This window comes from Echinococcus granulosus (assembly GCF_000524195.1).
Source record: "Echinococcus granulosus chromosome Unknown EG_S00013, whole genome shotgun sequence".
Classification (NCBI taxonomy): domain Eukaryota; kingdom Metazoa; phylum Platyhelminthes; class Cestoda; order Cyclophyllidea; family Taeniidae; genus Echinococcus; species Echinococcus granulosus.
The window spans coordinates 1,050,689-1,068,133 of NW_020170393.1; the positions used below are offsets into that span (position 1 = coordinate 1,050,689).

Below are 17,445 nucleotides of genomic sequence, written 5' to 3' on the forward strand. Positions count from 1 at the left end.
CTACACACTCATGCCACATTTATTAAAATTGGGAAGGTGAGGAGTGAGCACGCAGCTTAAACAAGTAAGCGGAGGTCACGATGGGGAGGAAGGGTGTGGGGCAGACCAGCACGACACGACACAACACCAAGGGAAGCGACGTGACGCGTCAATTTCAGTGGTGAGGCTGTGGGGGACCGCTTGAAGCCGCTGAACCTCCCTGAGGCGGTTGAGGTGGGGGAATGCCTCCGGGAGCACCAGAGCCGCTGTTGGCGCCGCTACTGCTACTGTGTGGTTGCTGTTGCTGTTGTTGTTGCTGCTGCTGTTGATGCCATGCTTGCCACGCTTGCCACTGTTGCCATTGTTGCCACTGCGCGTAGTCGCTCTGACGGCGGAATTGACACGCATGATTTTCTCAAACTTATCTCAATACCTCCCGACTAACGATTCAGTAAGTAATCTACCTGCTGGCTTGGATCACCCGGATAGCTGCCGGTTGATTGTGGTCCGCCCTGCTGAACGTTCGAGTGCGCGCCTGATGGCTGACCGCTTTGGCTAGGATGGGAAACTGGGGCAACTCCAGTTGGGGCGGTGCCGGGCTGAGACGACGGGCCAGCGCTCTGCTGATATTGCTGAATTTGCTGCTGCTGAGCCTGCCGTTGAATCATATCAGCGTATTCATGCATGCCCTGCCTGCGGTAATACTCAATCCACGCAGCACTGTAATCGGGTTGACCGGTATGCGGATTGAACGTCGGTGCGGGCATGCTGGAAGTCCAATCTGAAAGGCACACAAACGCGAGCACAATGAAAACAAGAAAACAACACCAGTTGAACCCCTCCAGCTAACTATTAACCACCATCCCCCAAACAGGGCCTCGTCTTCCCCTCACCGGCGAAATTCAAGTGCATTTTATATGGTGGAAGCAGATGGACACGATCAATGTAATGTACAATGAGAAATAACAAGTGGAACAGAGACACGTATAATCAATTGGCGAGAAGTCAATAATCGTAAATCAAACCTGCGAGAGGTTTATGACGGTAGAATTCCGTACGATATTTTCTGCTCGTTCAGCTGCCTCTTTGACCTAGCGATGATAGTCGGCTCAACCACTCATTTTGGTGGTGGCGAACCTACGAAAAGATGAGCCTCTTACCTGACTGGCCATAACCGAGCTGTCCCCAGAGGTTGGAGGTCGATCCAGAAGTCGGCCTTGAGATGGGGATACCGGCGCGCTCAGAGATCATTCTTTATTGTTGATGATGATGAGGTAGCCCAGACATATTCAGTTATTCGAAGGCATGGTAATTGTTTATAGGGGAGCAGGATATTCACCAAATATATGAAGAACAATGAAAACGAAAATGGCGCCGGTTAAGGAATAAATATAACAAAAATCTGCTACCTAATCTCATCCGGGCCAAAAAACGCTCCAGTCTCATGACTTACCTATCGTGTTTAATTCTTCAACAAAAACTACATATGTACAAATCGCTTAAGTAAATTCAGTCATGAAACATGTGAGATAATAAATGTAACTGAAGGAGCCAGTAAGGAGACAGAATATACAGGTAACCTAACTCGAGAATTGGGCTAAAAGGAGACTTAGACGAGCTACAAAGATTAAGTAGACTGAGGTTAAATAATACACAATGAAAGTGTGGTAACGTTCCAAAATATTAACAGCCCGGAATACAACAAAATAAGGGAGTAAACACCTTATAGCCTGTTCAATTTCGTTAGGATTGCCACGGATGTTGAAAATCTTGATTGATGGGTCTGGAGGAGGCTCCTTTGAAATCTCAACATGAGCTCCACTGACTCGACAGATTTCTTTTATGGAATCACCACCTTTGCCGATGACCAGACCAGCTTTTTCAGCAGGAACCGCATATCGCGTGATCTCCGCGTTTTCAGACAAATTACCCACACGTCCACGCTGTAAGAGTGGAATAAAACAAAGAAGACCGAGTTACCGTGATTATCTCGATCACGAGCGCTTTAACCCTCTCAATACGAGCTGGATCACCAGTTATACGCAGTGGTTTATCTTCCACAGTTGGTGCACTACTCTGCTGAATCAGGACCATCTTAACCCCATTTTCTTCTTGAAGTTGCTTGATTGTTTCGCCATTTTTGCCAATGACTAGTCCTGCTTTAGAACCAGGAATCATCATTTCAACCGTTGATATTGGCCCACTGGGAGCATAAACAGTCGGATTGGCTATGTGTTGATAATTCAGAGGAGAGGGCTGACCACCCATTCCGGACTTCTCAGCTCGATCAATGATGTCATTAAGCAACTGCTTCGCATGTCTATAAGAGTGTTTCAATGACCCAAGAGAACTTACACTACTTGCTGTGGAGTTCCCGTCAGAGTAACAACCCGCTCCGGCCGACCACCCTCTATGTAAGATGTCATAAAGAAAAAGCAAAAAACTGACCCTGAGATATCTGAACCTTGCAGTTAGATTCATTTTGAAGGGCTGTAATCTGTTCACCCTTTTTACCGATAACTAAAGCGGTAAGATAGGAAGCCAAACTATTACCTAGACCAACAAAACGGTCTGGAATGGTCGTTTCAGTTGTAATTTGCCGTGCTGGTGAGTTTTGCTGGGCTGTGGATACTGCGCCGCCTGTAAGCTTTTGACTCAACCTCGCGGCGGCTTCATGGGCAGCTGCAGCAGCCTTGTCAGTGTAAGGGCGTTTTTCAGCCGATGGATATTGGCCCATAGAATCGGCTGGTCGCTTTCCCCCAGCATACGCCCCATTTGGTTGCCCATCGTCAGGGGTAGAAAATTTTGAAACAACCTAAGACACTCAGCTCCATAGAAATTATACCATTTTAGCACGTTCTATAGCAGTTTCGTACGCGTCATTATGCGACATTCTTACGAGCAGCGAGATGAACAAAGAGTGGGTTCAAACAACTTAATTACGCGATTAACAGGAAAACCTGCAAATGCTTTCAACCTAGCTAAATACCCCCCGCGATTATTTACGCACATTTTTCGTCCCTATTATTGATGTTTAAGTTATCTATTATGGTAAATCAAAGCGATTTATCAAATGACGATAAAAGCCGAGAGGAGGAGGGTGGAACAAAATGAAGATGATCTCAGGTCTGCATTCCTACTAAATTTCTGACTCTTTCACTTAGTAAAACATAAAACTGAAGCAAATGGTAATTTAAGAGGCAGAGGGATATCATACACAATAAACAGAATGAAATAACCAAAAAAGGCTTAAATTACCTAAACAAATCCGACAGATATTAGTTTTTCAATTGTCGAGATAATTATTTGCTATTTTAAATGCACTTATTCTTGTAACAAAGAGTCTTTTTTGACTTGAAATGTTCTGACCACTTGGAATGGATTTATATCATCATAAGTCAAGTGCCTAGACTCTTCTCCGAGTTCTTAACCCCTTGTACTATTAACGGGTATGCAGCAGTGGCGAACAGCATAGAAGGAGTTCCATGTGTAAAGACTGGTCTGCTGCCGTAAATAACCACGCGGTTCAACTAAATATGAAGCCGGTAAGTGCTACCTTCCTTCTTTGGAGCATCATCTTTGGCACTCCGCTAGGCCGGACTCTTGCATTGATCGTAACATAGCAGCTGGTGCTTTAAAATCAACCACGAAGCAGGAACGCTAGCCCTTGAATTTTTGCATGAGATGATGCAATTAATCCTGCATCACCAAGGCACCTCGATAACTCCATTCTGCTCGTTATCTCGTCTTGCTTGTGAGTTGTATTGGAAGAAGGGTGTACGGTGGATACATACTGCCAAAAATCAGACCGTACTCCTTGGTACGGCATCTCCCATGGCAATCGCTAGCCGTCAGAGTACTACCCCAAAAAACAGAGCCAGTTACTAAAAGATAAGATGTGAAATAGCTTCGTGGGGGTGGTTTTTCACATCCATTCCTCCCGGCCACTTTGTTTGCATTCTGGCGCTACCTAAGCGTTTGTCGTAGATCCCATTGGTCATGCGTCGTCTGTTTACGCACCTACCGTCTCTACACAGGCACAGTAGACAGCTTCACCACAACGGGCATTTCCAAATGGTCTAAGTCTGGTGTGCTCTCAGATGTTAATATTATTCCTGTGGATTGGGATAATTGCCAGATGTACGCATCGCTTTAAATCTTTCTGTTATGCGTCCTTAAAGATTCACTCATCCGCTGTAGATATCATTCTTCTGTGAAAAAAATGCTAATGCATTTAGCTATTAAAATAATGAAAATTGCTCCTCTGGATCAGATTTGCTTACCACTGCCTCCAACGTAATGCCCCAAGCCTTCGCTAAAGTCGTGATAAGCCAAAGTCTTATGGAAAAGCAATATACAGACGGATTGGCAGGTTATTAGCATGTCCCACCAAGTCGCTAAAGTAACTGCTTAAAGCGTCGCGATGGATATGCAGACTCCAGCAATTATGCCGGCTTCAGTCGCATAGAGGGGCACGGTCTTTCTTAAAGACTCTCGTTCGAAGTCTTCACCTTGCTAGGGTTCCAAAAGCCCTAGTGGTAAACAAGCAGGATCTCACAGACGTCCTCTCTGTAACTCAGATGTAAGAACCCCTTGATATGGGAGGACCTTCACCCCTTCCAGATACTTACATCGTACACTCGTGGCAGTGAACGAAACCTACCTTAAAGGACAACTTCCCTAATTTACACTGGTGGGCAATAAACCCTAGTGTGACCGAGAATATGTTCCAACTCCCAACAGAAGAGTTGAAAATGACCTTAACCCTTGACAGCTACCCCAGTCCCACCCGTAAACCATCAGGAAGAGTTCGCACCGGATCGGTCTGCCACACCTGTACGAAGATATCAATTATGTGAAATAGCGATGCCTTCTCCAATTCTCTTTTAGCTGGACAACCTTCAAATAGGCATGACTGGGCAGTTCTGAAGTGAGTACAACGTGCCAAGGAGAAAAAGAAGCCAAATCCTACTCCACAAAACTACATTTATTCCCAACCTTGATTAATCGACTGTGCTTTTAGACCAGTGTTCCTACAACTAGCTATGGACCCGCGTGATGTCTAGTAAATTCCTTCTTCCCTTAATACAATTCCTGAATAGGTCAAAACTTCAGATCTGGTGGAAATGCCAAGAGGAATCAGCGACGTTGCGGTCAGATACCTTCTCACTTGCATGGATATTCGATGACTAGCACTGCGGGCTAATGGGTGTTCTTCTGACAACAACGATCACGTTGTACTGGAAAGTTGACCAAAGGGGGAGCTGGGGAGGACGATCAAAAGAGAAGAGGATATTTATAATACTCTGCTTGTTTATTAACTCTAGGGTTCGGTAACAGGCCACTTAGAACTCCACCACTGTACCTCCGATAGGCGGCCTGGCTTCCGAACCAAGCCAGTAGCCGCATTTCTTACTGAACGTCGACAAAAAACATACTCCCCCTTAATTTATCTTCAGGGAAGTCTCAGAGCTCTACAGTAGGATCGCTTTTAAAAGCTCAAAGGACCATTTCCTTCTGTACAAATAACTCACGACTAATGACGTCTGCTATTTCCAGTACAACTTCTTATCAGTTGTCTGTCCATGGCAAGTGATACTTTTCATCATACCAGAACGGAATTATTTGATCCTCGTGAAAAGTGAATATCATCTCTAAGGTACTTATTAAAATGTGTTGGTTTAAGTGAGGTCACCCGTATCATGATGGGATGGCAGGACACTTATCCGTGCTGACAACTGCCTGGGCAGTTAATCTTTCCCTCATAAAGTTTGATGCCTACGAGACCACTGGCATAAAGTTGTGTACCCACAGATGGCATTACGCTTTAAAAAATAACTGCAAAAACTAAATGTTTATTCAAAAAGTAAGCTAGCTAACTGAAACGCCTTCACCTAGCGATGATTCCGACATCCTTGGGAGGACTCATACAATTTGTCATCTGCACAATCGGTTCAAACAACAAGTGGTTAGCCAAGAAACTAATATAAAGTGACCTCCAGACGGCATGACTAGTTGACATTCTTGTTGACGCTAGAACCTAATAGGCAGAGCCCAATGTGAAAAATGCATGTGGGTGCTACTACAAGAATTAGGATGACTACTCACTGACTCAAGCAAATGAAAGGAGTACCTTTATTTTCTCAAGGGCAAAAGCACCAACGGAGGAAGTGAATCAAGAGCTCCTCAAGGATGGAAGTACCTGTGTCGGAGATGTATGTTTGATCGGATTACTGACACACATGGATTTAATTTATTCAGGGATGACGAGGCTCTACTAGGACGGATAATTTTTGCCCGCCGTACTGCTTACACAGCCTATTCCTTCAAAATGTCATCAAATCTCATCTTCAATGCTTCCATTAGTGAAATCTATCCATCCATATTCTTCATGTGGGACACTAGGAATACAGACGACATTGTAATGACCTTTTATCTAATCGTTATAAAGCATTGAGTGCTACTGTAAGATTGCTCTATTAACAGCCTTAGCAAAATCCTAAACTTTACTATTTGGGCTTTGCTGACTTGATTGGCAAGCTCATAACAGCCTCCGGCACACAGACCCAACCACTTTACGCCACCTCAGGTAAGCCATTTGGAGTGAATTCTTCTTCCCATTTATAATCTCTCTCTTATCACCGTTATTGTTGTTAGTAAAATTGAATAAATACTATCAGCAAATAGAAAACACATGCCTATGCTGTGTAAACAAATGTAATGCATGCTCGTTAGAAGGTGTGGGTGGAGACGATAGGTAGCGACGATCTTCTTGGTGAACTCGAACACCATTGGCCCCGCTGAGAAGGAGGAAAAGGACCCTGAACACGCCTAAATCATGACACCTCTGTACGCCTATTAGAACTTGTCCTCGGCCAACTTGTCCACCCTTTCCAAGGGTATGAACGCTGAGGAGGATGAGAGAATCACGGGACCTACTGTACTAATACAATTAGCGTTGTTATGATTTATGCGATGTTCACTTCGAAAAACTCCTCACAGAACCCTGAGTCTCGTACATCCTTAATAATAAATTATTTCCTCACAGCAAAGTAAGAAAACTAGTACGCATTAATGTGGGGGTATTAGCACAACCTCAGAAGTGATTATTAATTTTATCCTTTTTTTCTACATGTAAAGACTAGGAAACTGGAGGTGGGATTAAAATTAGTAGGGTATTCAGTATGTCCGGTTTACCTAAAACCCATAGGATTCCGCCACGCTCCCGTTGACTGTGGCTTGATTACCAACGTTCCTGTTAGGCAGTGTCAAAATGCTAGAGAGACAGCTAGCCTGCTATTAAGCATCCTGAATCTTCCTTGAAGACGAAAGAAGACATAGTATTCATGAGGACTATGTATTACTGACGTATGGAAGGCCTGAGGAGATACTGGATTGGCCCAGTGATCATGCCATCCGGCAGGGGTACAATAGCGGAGCCCCTCAGTGGTCTGTTACCAAAACTGGGAGTTGAACAATCAATCAGCGTCGATGAGATTTGGGAAGAACGTGTTCTAAAGTGCATTTCTTGACTGTAGAAACTTTTAAAATGGACTTAAAATCTCCTTTTCTCATTTGGGTGACCTCGTCATTGACTGATTCCACCTCCCCTCTCCGACACGTTTACAATGTCATTGGTCGTGAGTCAGAGACAAGAACCCCCACTGAAATAAGTAATCAGAGATCGCAGAATGCGTAATAAATCATGCTGACAGAAGTCAACACACGTATTGTGTACGCTTTTAAAGCTCTGAAAATGCAGAAAGAACCTAGAATTCAATTAAACTCATTTCACAATTATCGCTTATCATCATTTCCGAAAAATGAAGCCAATTTCATAAATTGCGTGACAGATAACCATGGCCAACTGAAAGGATGAGATGCACTCCCTGAAATTGTGATCACAGTTTTCACGATGCCTCTGACATCTTCACAGTTTTTCAAAACCTTGTCACTAGGCTCACGCATGCTTGAGGCTCGCCTGTTGACAAACGCGACTCGCTAGCCTACGATAAGTGTGCAAAATGACATTGCAAGGAAACTGATTAGGTAGAAAACTCTTTAACAGGGTAAAATGCGCTTAAATTGAGGATAATTACACTGCTTAACTTTTGGCCAGCAGGTGAGTTGACAACTGGTGCCTATACTAGGCCAATGAACATTTTAGTTGTGTTGGTCAGTTTGCACAATGACATTTGACCTGAGTTTCCTATAAGGAGTGCACACTCAAAATATATCTACACTATACTAAAAAGGTTGATGATTATCAGCAGGAAACTTGCACGGCATTACGCGCGCACCATTGCATAGCTGTTGTAGCCAATCACAACACGACCTTGAGGGTGCTTTAAATATAAGCATCAACTCACTCACCAGGATGACATTCGCAACGCACAGGCACGTTGAAATGGGTAATATTGTTGAAGCTGCCGGGAAGCTCCGTACCGGTCCCGAACCCCAACGGGTTGTAATGCTTGGTCTTGATGCTGCAGGCAAATCAACCATTCTCTGTAGCATGAATTTGGGCAACAACACCACAGTGAAGCCCACCATCGGTTTCAATGTGGAGGAGGTCCGCATACCAGGAACACGGGTCTCCTTTGTGGTGTGGGACCTTGGAGGGCAGGAATCACTTCGCATAATCTGGCGCCAATACCTTCAGGGCATCTCAGGCCTTGTCTTTGTGGTGGATTCCGCCGACGTCAGCCGCATAGAGGAGGCACGGTCTTGCTTACATGATCTCCTTCGGAATCCTCACCTTGCTGGAGTACCAATAGCTCTGGTGGCGAATAAGCAGGATCTTACAGATTCCCTCTCTGTAACCCAGGTGGAGGAACTCCTCGATATGGGAAGACTTTCACCCCTTCGAAATCCTTACATCGTTCGACCGACCATTGCATTGAGCGGAGTGGGAGTCACACAACTCTTTGTTGACTTTGCCAAGTTGGTGAGGTTACAGGAGAAGCGCTGGGCTACGTATACTCGTCGAAACTCCACAATGAGCTCCGCCTCCGATGAGTCCGGTATTCGCCGAAGTTGGAAGGCCCGATTGTCTGCACGCGTACCGCATATATTTAGACGCAGTGGTGAGACCTCGGTGTGAAGTAGCCTCCGTGTTCATAACTCACATTTTATTCCTTTTTATCCGAGAGCATTTAACCAGCCCCCTCCCCTTTCGGCATTTTTGTGCCTCCGTCTCACATCCGTTGTACACATGACATTTTTCAAGCTATATCTGAAATAACACACTTTAACATGAAATTATTTTCTTCCTAACTCCTCTACTGGCCTTGGTTATAAGGATAGCGAACCTTGTCACATAGTCTCATCGTGTAACCTGCCAGCTGGCATTGCTAGCCCACGCTGCAGTCTGGTAGGCCGCGTTGGCGTAGTGTAGTTTGCTGAAAGAAGTGCCTTGACTAGGTAAACCTTCATTCAGTTTTTTCAGGCCTAAAGGCAACGAAGAGGAAGAAAAAAAAGGCGGATAATACGTGGTAGAAGGAGGCGGTCTGCCAACTGCAGTCCATGCACCTAGCAACCACAACCCTCGACAGCTTACCAGGCAGAAGAGGTGAGATGCCTTTAACCTACGAATTGCCCATTGTAAGGAAGGTGAAAGTGGCTATAAAACTCTCGATGTTAATATACACAGTGAAATTTAATGAGAGCACTGAACTCGTTTTGGTTGCCTATGGTTCCGCTGTCCCCATTCACTCTCGCCTCCGCCTCTCATGAAACTTTTTTTGAATGACACGATATTCTCAAGAGTCATCAATAACAAGGCCTCTTTCTGTGCCTATTCAATCTGAAGCACCAAAACTTTAAGGGCTGTCAAAGTATTTTCCACTTCATATGTGAATGCTGCCATGTAGGCGTCAGTAGTGCGGCACTTGTTGAGTGATTTTCCACTGCTCTACTGGCGAGGGTTCACCAGTACCCCGTGTGGGTCACACCTCTCTCAAATCGTGTATGAAAGCTAAAAAAAAGCAAATTTAGTCTTTAAAGTCAAATGGCATTGCAAATTGAGGAATGCTTTAGCAATTTGTTTTTATTTCAATACCACCGCTTGTGCAAGTGTGTTCTCAATGGTACCTTGAAATCTGAGGCGATAGCTTTGCCTTGTGTGGGATATTTCCGTCCCACGATCGTAAAACCGAGAAAATATGAGTTTCTTGTGAAAAGTGATTGCCTTTACAGTCGGCAAACTTATTTGTAAAACCTTGTAGAGAGAAATAAACCGGAGAAAATATCGTTAAAATGTCAATTGCTCCATACCCACAAAATGTCGAGATGCCGCTTTTCACCCTGCTGCCAGGATAAACGATAACCCAGGTTATTGGGATAAAAAGTGTGTTTAAGAGTGTACGAACCACTCAAAACCTAGACGACGATTAAGAGGACAATAGTCTACTCATGATATCATATTTTTTCCTCTTCCCAAACTTTTTATAACTACCAACCCACCAAAATTGAATTTTCAATTTGATCAGAGGTACATTTTTCTCCCACGCATCTTTAGGTACCATGGTGTTTGAATTGAGCTGGGTTATTTTCAAGGGGCGGTGACTAGGGGCTGAGGGGGTGGGTTGGGGGCATTTGTGCCATCAAATGAGTAGTCATTGGTGAGGTGGTGGATCCAAGTTGCAACATCTTAGCTACAATGCTCACACACATTGTCACTCAACAAGTTGAGGTGAATTTGGTGTGCCCTGTGGTCATGCTCTCTACCTCGTTGTTGCAAGTTCTCGCAGTTGAGGAGCTGCATTTCGCAGCTTTTTTCCCACAAGCCTCCAACACGGTTAATCCAATCCAACGCCTCGTGGAGGTGCATGGGGTAGTGAAGGGCCTTGGACAGACATGATTGCTTTAAATGACTTCCAACGAAATTCCGACTGGAGTAAGCGGTAAACTACAGTGATGCCAAACCGTAAAGGACTGGTAAGTACAAGAACGGTAGCACCTGGATGCGATCAGAATAAAGAGAGAATTTGGCCTAGACATGCCTACATAAACCACGATAAACATAACGATGTATGATTCCGGAATGATGCACTGGCCGCTCTGTGACGTGCATAGTTCAAAAGTCCAACTTCAAATGCCGACTCGGCTTTAATCCTGATGGCTCTGATAGCTAACCAGAGACGCGCACCTTCGGGCAATAAGACTGCAGACTACGAAAAACAATCCTCTCTCACGCAGCAGTCGAGTGATTGAAAGGATAAGCATGGCATTGATCACTTTTATTTCTCAGGGTGTTAGTACTCCTCTTTGGCTGACTAAAATAAGGTGGGCATGTGGCAACAGACAAAATTTCCCACATTGTATAACTTATGGACTTCACTTTTCATACTGGTGATATTCGTGGGTGGAGTGTTGTAGCGTTACCAGTGTCTCGAGAGATTTAGTTTCTCCAAGAATAGTCACCTCTTATGCTTAAATGTCAATCAAATGAATGCTGTCGGAGGCGTTTTGCTTTTACAGTCATTATAAAGCATGCTCTGGCGCAAAAAAGACTTTCATACGTGTTATCAAGGCAAATAGCATTCCACCACTTTATCAATGGGAGGATAAATTCAATACATTTGATTTTGTGAGTTTTCTGGAGTTACATCACCGAGGTTTTTCCGAAATGAATGTGAAACTATTTATGACATACAGTTCCACCTTTGGAGCTTTTGAGTGTATAAATTTCACACACTGTCCAAGTAGTGCGACAGAACTCGCAGCTCATGGAATCGTTCTTACCTCTTAATATTTTTTTTTGAACCCGGATTTTAGGAATTGTAAAATCAACGGATTATGCGTTGATGCAACAGGTCATGCTATTCCTTAGAAGAATCGGCGGCAATGGATCGCCTCCGGAAACCTCGAGTTCAAACCACCCTAGTAATTCTGAGACATCCACACAGCCAGGCTTCCTAACAAAAGAGCTGCTTTTAGGCGCTTCTTGACATCTATATGCCTCTTTTTCACTTGTATATGATCGCATAAGATGGATGAAAATCATCTACTTACTTTGTCAATCCAATAGGTAGCGTCATAATGGGGGCGGCAAATCGAAAATTTTAGTACAGTAGTACTGCACTAACAATGCTTCGAACGTGCACTCCTTCTCTATTTTTGAGAAACTTTCTTCATCTGCTTGCTCACGCATAGGCACTCACTTGCTTATGTTCATCTGTTTACCCCTTTGTCTTGATCTGTTTTCTACTGCATATAAGTCTTGTGATAAAATTGGCGGCATGACTCTAAAGTACACGACTTGTGAAAGGCAGGACATAAGTGTTTATGTCCCTTCTATGTCTTTGTTTTATACTTCTGGGCAATACTATCAAAAATATTCCCCTAATTAGATACTTGCCCAATACATTAATCACCTTTCAATCCAGGTTTTTGCTGTCCGTCCTAAAAAATCCATTTTGACAGATTGCCAATTACCTAATATTTTTAATGCCTTGTGAATGGAAATATGCTTTATTGGAAAGAGTTTAATCTTTGTTACTAAATGCTAGCATGTTTTAATTCTAGGGGGTGACATTGACACGCTCGATACCAGTCTCGGAGGGAAATCGACCACGATGTGAACTTAGATCTTATACAATTCTAAAATGACACAAACCTCCATTCCTTTTTGCTCAGTTCAAAAGTTAGCTAATGTAGTTGTCTCTAGGCTAAGAGTAGTTAGTTCCCATCTTTTTGTTTTAAAATCCGTCAACCTGCATGTGACCCGGTTTGTTGAGACCAGTTGTCATCAAGTGACAAGAAACGCGTCCCTCTATGCCATTAGTGTACTGGGCTTAGGTAAGAAAATAGGAGGGTTACGTCTTTGTGAATGATGCAACAATTACCAAGGTCTCCCTAGCCCTATTCAAAATTTCAATGCTCTTGAAGTAGTGATTAGTCACTACTAAAAGGTTGACAAAAATTGCGCTATTAGAGTATCACCTAGATGTGCCCTCACACGACGTTAGGCGCTTATCCTGGCTTTACTAATACCCTACTAAAAGGATAAGCGAAATTACTGCGCCGGAGTTTCAACCGCGCCATGGAACTACTCTCCCACCCCATAGAGGCCCAGTAATTGTTCAAGCAGGATTGATTTTGTGGGGTGTGCTTGCGGAAGAATTGCTATTTTTAGTAGAGCATCCTCTAACCGTCAAAAGAGCGGTCAGCTTTGTGGAAGTTCATGATTTAACAGGCAGGCTTTTGACGGAATTACTAATATTGAACGCAGCATTAATGCCAGGCAGCGCAGCTCATTTAAACTCAGCTGTAAACAACAGTCAGATCTAATGGAAAAATATGCCTACGCAAATGTTCACTTAGACAAATAGAGTGCTTTGTTTTTTAGCCTATTTGGGGTTTCATTCCGGATAATAATACAAAACGAATGTCTCAACGATCCATGGTAAAACTAATGAAACAAATTATTATGCATGTAGCCAAAGCATTGTATGTCTGGAAGCTCTAAGTTGTGGATGGAAGAAGCTTTGAGGGGAACTTAGGATTCAACATATTAGCTGCTATACAGATTGCGGAAAACACACTGAAAATATTAAGTTTTATTCATCACGCGTCTGCACTTCGGGGATAAAAATGATTTTTTTAACACGAAATTCTGTTTGTGTTTCATTTAACGAGTAATGCGAAGAACAACTTGGAGGTTCTTTGACATATTCAGTCTGTATGACCAGCTGCACAGAAGGAGGCTACTACTAATGGAAGCCAAAGCGCCACTAGCAAAGCCACGAATGCTCATTGTTGATGACTTTACTTAGTGGATCAATTTAGCACTACAAAGCCTCTTGATTTAGAAACAAGAGAAGCCATCATGATAGGGTGGGTCCATGTCCTCATACTAAACTGTTTTGTCACGAAGCCTCCCCACAAAATACACGTTAAGCAAACTTTGAATTTTTCCATGAATACTTGATTTACTCATGGAAACTCCCAAAAAGCTGGTGACAAAGACGATTTTGTCATTATCAGTTATAAACGATGGCGCAGTGACTGGTTTTTGGTGGAAGTTAGTCTGCTTAGAAGAGTAACTGACTGCTAAGTTGGGAAAATATGAATTTTTACTTATTATTACCCCGTAGATTCATTAAAACGAATGTATACTGTACTTTAAGGGCAATTCTACTGGCGATCACGCGATTCTCTTCTTTAGGATGGCACGAGTTTTGAGAGCTTCAACAGTTTTAGAGGTCGAAAATTAGCCACACTTGTGCTGGTATCTTCTGTTCACCATATGCGAAGCCAAAAATAACTCCGTAATTAGTTATTTTAGAGCTGCACATGTACTAATCTGCAGTTGCGTTTCATCATCTTCCATTTCCAAAACGCTATTGCGATTGTGTTAAGGTAATTACGGTGGGTGTTACAGTAGTGAACGTTAAGTGTCACATCCCTTTATAAAGGCGATAATAAGGCATTAATACTTCACACCTCATGTCCGGATCTCTTGATTTCCACCCCGTCTTCTATTATATGAGACGCTTAGACCTGCACTTAGGGACGATGAAACTTTGCCAGGAGATTTTAGATGTTTTGAAGGATTTGAGAAACAAAATTTATTTTTATCAGGTTCCTTTGAAAAATGAGACCATTATGTAGCCCTCTAAGACCTCCCTGAAAAAGAAAGGAGGCACAACAATTAAGCAGAATATGCATTACAGACAAAGAGGAGGACCGGGGGGCGGCGGCTACTTACATGGCCCAGGGACCAGACCGTCCATCGGAAGTACGTTGATGGAGCCCCAATTGCCCGCGCAACCAAAACAAACAACTAAACAAACAACCAAAGCATTACATTTACCCACGATTCCTGCGTTACTGAGTTTACTCCCGATTCATTCCCTATTAAGTGCCCAAAACAACGTGACCCAAGAGCAAATATTTGCCTACTACATCGTCCTTCACGAACCGGAGCGAAGGCTTCGGTAAATACATTAACCCTAACGAACCGAACAAATACGTTGCCTTGTGTTTACTTATTACCTATTCTAGCAACAGCATTTTGATTTGCATAGGTTGTGACAAAGCAAATATATTATCAACACTTAGACGTGGAAAGAGACTGAGAAGATTGCATATATTTGAATAGTTACTCCCCTCTCTTCGCTTTACATCGCACACATTGTAACGCTCACGACTTCCATGGGCTCTTTTCCACTGGCAAGGAGGTGGAGGAGGTATCTCGGGTTCACGTAGTTGACATCTTCATACAGATACCATAGACAGCTCCAAAACAAATCTTTCCAAACGGTTCACGTCTAGTGTCGCTTGCGTTCTTAGTATCATTCTCGTAGACCGCAAGACTAGGGTATTTGCCGAATGCAGGAGCCATTTTCAACCCTTCGGTTGGGAGACATTAAAATTTTCCCATTCGCAGAATATACCCTTCTTTTGTTGATTGTAGGATTAGCATTGAGCAATAGAAACCCTTAAAGTTGCCCTTTAAGATAGGGTCCGCTTTCCACTTCCATTAATGCGGCACCCTGAGACTTCTCTGAAGACTAAAGAAGGCATAGTAGTACAACAGAAAATGCATTACCGACACACATAAGGGTTAGGAAGCCATCAGCGTGGCACAGAGGATACGCCGCCCAGCGTAGGTTACAGAGGCGGAAACTTAAGCACCCCTCGAAATCAAAACGAAGGTTCAAACAAGCAATCCAAGTATTGCATACAGTTGTGTTGAATGCGTTTTTAGATATGTACGTGCTGAAGTGATACGCTCATGGCGCTTATCGGTAAGGTTCATTCATCATCGTTACCATCACTGTCACACGCATGTGACGTCCCGGTTATTCAACACCCGTGAGCCAGTATATGCCGTGTACTTCTCACTTATTTATGGTAACAGCTAATCGAGTGGGAAATAATGACAGCCGAATGGGTCACAAAGTTGTCCCGTAAGTCGCTATAAAACAATCAAATTTTGATGGGCGCTTATTTGCCATAATCGCTGGTATGGGCCAAAAGGTTCTACCACTTCGCTTGGCTGGGTATTGTTAATCAGGGCAAATAGTCTGCTGACATTCCTACTGCAACAGTGCATTGGAGTTAATCCCTAAATGTGCGCCAATTATTAAATGTACCTTTATTTATTTGGTTGAGGCCCTACAGAGTCCATAATGGCTAATGTACACCTCGGCACATGAAGCGCACAACACTTCGCATCAAAACAAAAAATTATGCAGTCTTCAATGCTGAGTCTTTAGGAACGGGAGTTATAGGAAGATTTGCGAGAACTGGGATGCCCAAGTTATTTACCCTAGAGCCGTTTTGCACACACACCGACCAAACTGCCGAACTTGATAAACACACAGCGTAATATTTGCGACGAAAAAACCTCAGGTCAAGTCTTAAAATGACTTCCCTGCACACCACTTGGACTGTGTTCAAAGTGTAGCCCGCACACTTCCAAATCCTACACATGCTTGAACTAGCGAGGTGAGCAATTTGTAATTTTTTTTATCATTAATTTAAAAGATCCATATATGGTAAAAGGGAATCGTTCGAAATGCCGAAATACCTTTGCACGCAAATCCCCTAATGTGAAGATTTGGACGCAGGAATTTTTAGGAAGGTGGGAACTCGCTTCATCCTTTCATCCTGTCAAGCTTACCGCATGTTTCGCTCCACCGAGGTCGTCTACACACCAGTAGCGGTCAGTAAGGAGTCCATCCGTGAAAGGACAAGTAGCTAAGTAATTGAAAACCCGGTATCAAAAACAAAAAGATTTCCTCAGCAAAAATGAACAATTTTGTAATACGATAGTGGTTTATCCCTCGGTTCTGGTGAGGCGCCACTTTTGTACTTTGAATTAACCCCCTTGTACCTCGCTGGGTGGGCTGGCCTTTTGGGCCATGCCAATAGCCCAGACACCTTCTCCGTGCTAAATATATATATTCTGCACGAGTATTGTGCCTTCTTTCGTCTTCAGGGAGTCTCGGGACGCTACAATTGCATGCTCGATCGCTAGAGGCCTTAAAGCAATCGAAACGGCTGCTAGCCAATATGGTTAGCTTAAGAATAAAACAACCAGATGTGTGCAACTAATTTCATTTCGCTGGCAAAGTGGACAAATTCGTATTTAATGGGTGTTTGTGGTCATAGGATGGCCGAGAATAGAAAGTTTAAACAAATGGGTTATTTAATTTGAAAAAATCGTAATTACTAATCAAAGGGAGTGCTTGACAGTAAAGCGTAGTCAATCTAGTTTCGGTTCAAACCGGGGATGAACAATTTGTTTTACCCAGCCATTACAGGGAAAAGTTGGAAGGGAAGGATACGGGGATAATATGTAAACAGGAGCAGCAGCATTGGTTATTGGTCATTTTTAGAATGTAAGACCAATTTTTTAACATTTTCTGGTTATAAACAATGACCTTATTTGAACATCCAAAATTGTGCGCCGTGCCACGCTTCAATTTGTGGCGTTACAATTAGAATCAACTC

General features: G+C 43.3%; 2 protein-coding genes across 2 annotated transcripts; one reads left to right on the forward strand and one right to left on the reverse strand. All coding sequences in view use genetic code 11, as the record gives it.

The window, feature by feature from the left end:
• Positions 1-154: 154 nt before the first annotated feature.
• EGR_02828 (Far upstream element-binding protein 2) lies at positions 155-2,872 on the reverse strand (the record flags this gene model as incomplete). Its single annotated transcript, XM_024492077.1, has 9 exons — positions 155-364; positions 444-760; positions 1,140-1,231; positions 1,702-1,922; positions 1,960-2,299; positions 2,335-2,389; positions 2,428-2,499; positions 2,533-2,794; positions 2,825-2,872. The coding sequence occupies 9 exons, from the start codon at positions 2,870-2,872 to the stop codon at positions 155-157; spliced, it is 1,617 nt and encodes a 538-aa protein (XP_024353571.1).
• A 5,514-nt stretch (positions 2,873-8,386) lies between these two features.
• On the forward strand, positions 8,387-9,082 carry EGR_02829 (ADP-ribosylation factor-like protein 4A; the record flags this gene model as incomplete). The annotated part of the gene is made up of 1 exon (XM_024492078.1): positions 8,387-9,082. One exon carries the CDS (start codon positions 8,387-8,389, stop codon positions 9,080-9,082), a length of 696 nt encoding a protein of 231 aa, XP_024353572.1.
• Positions 9,083-17,445: the final 8,363 nt, after the last annotated feature.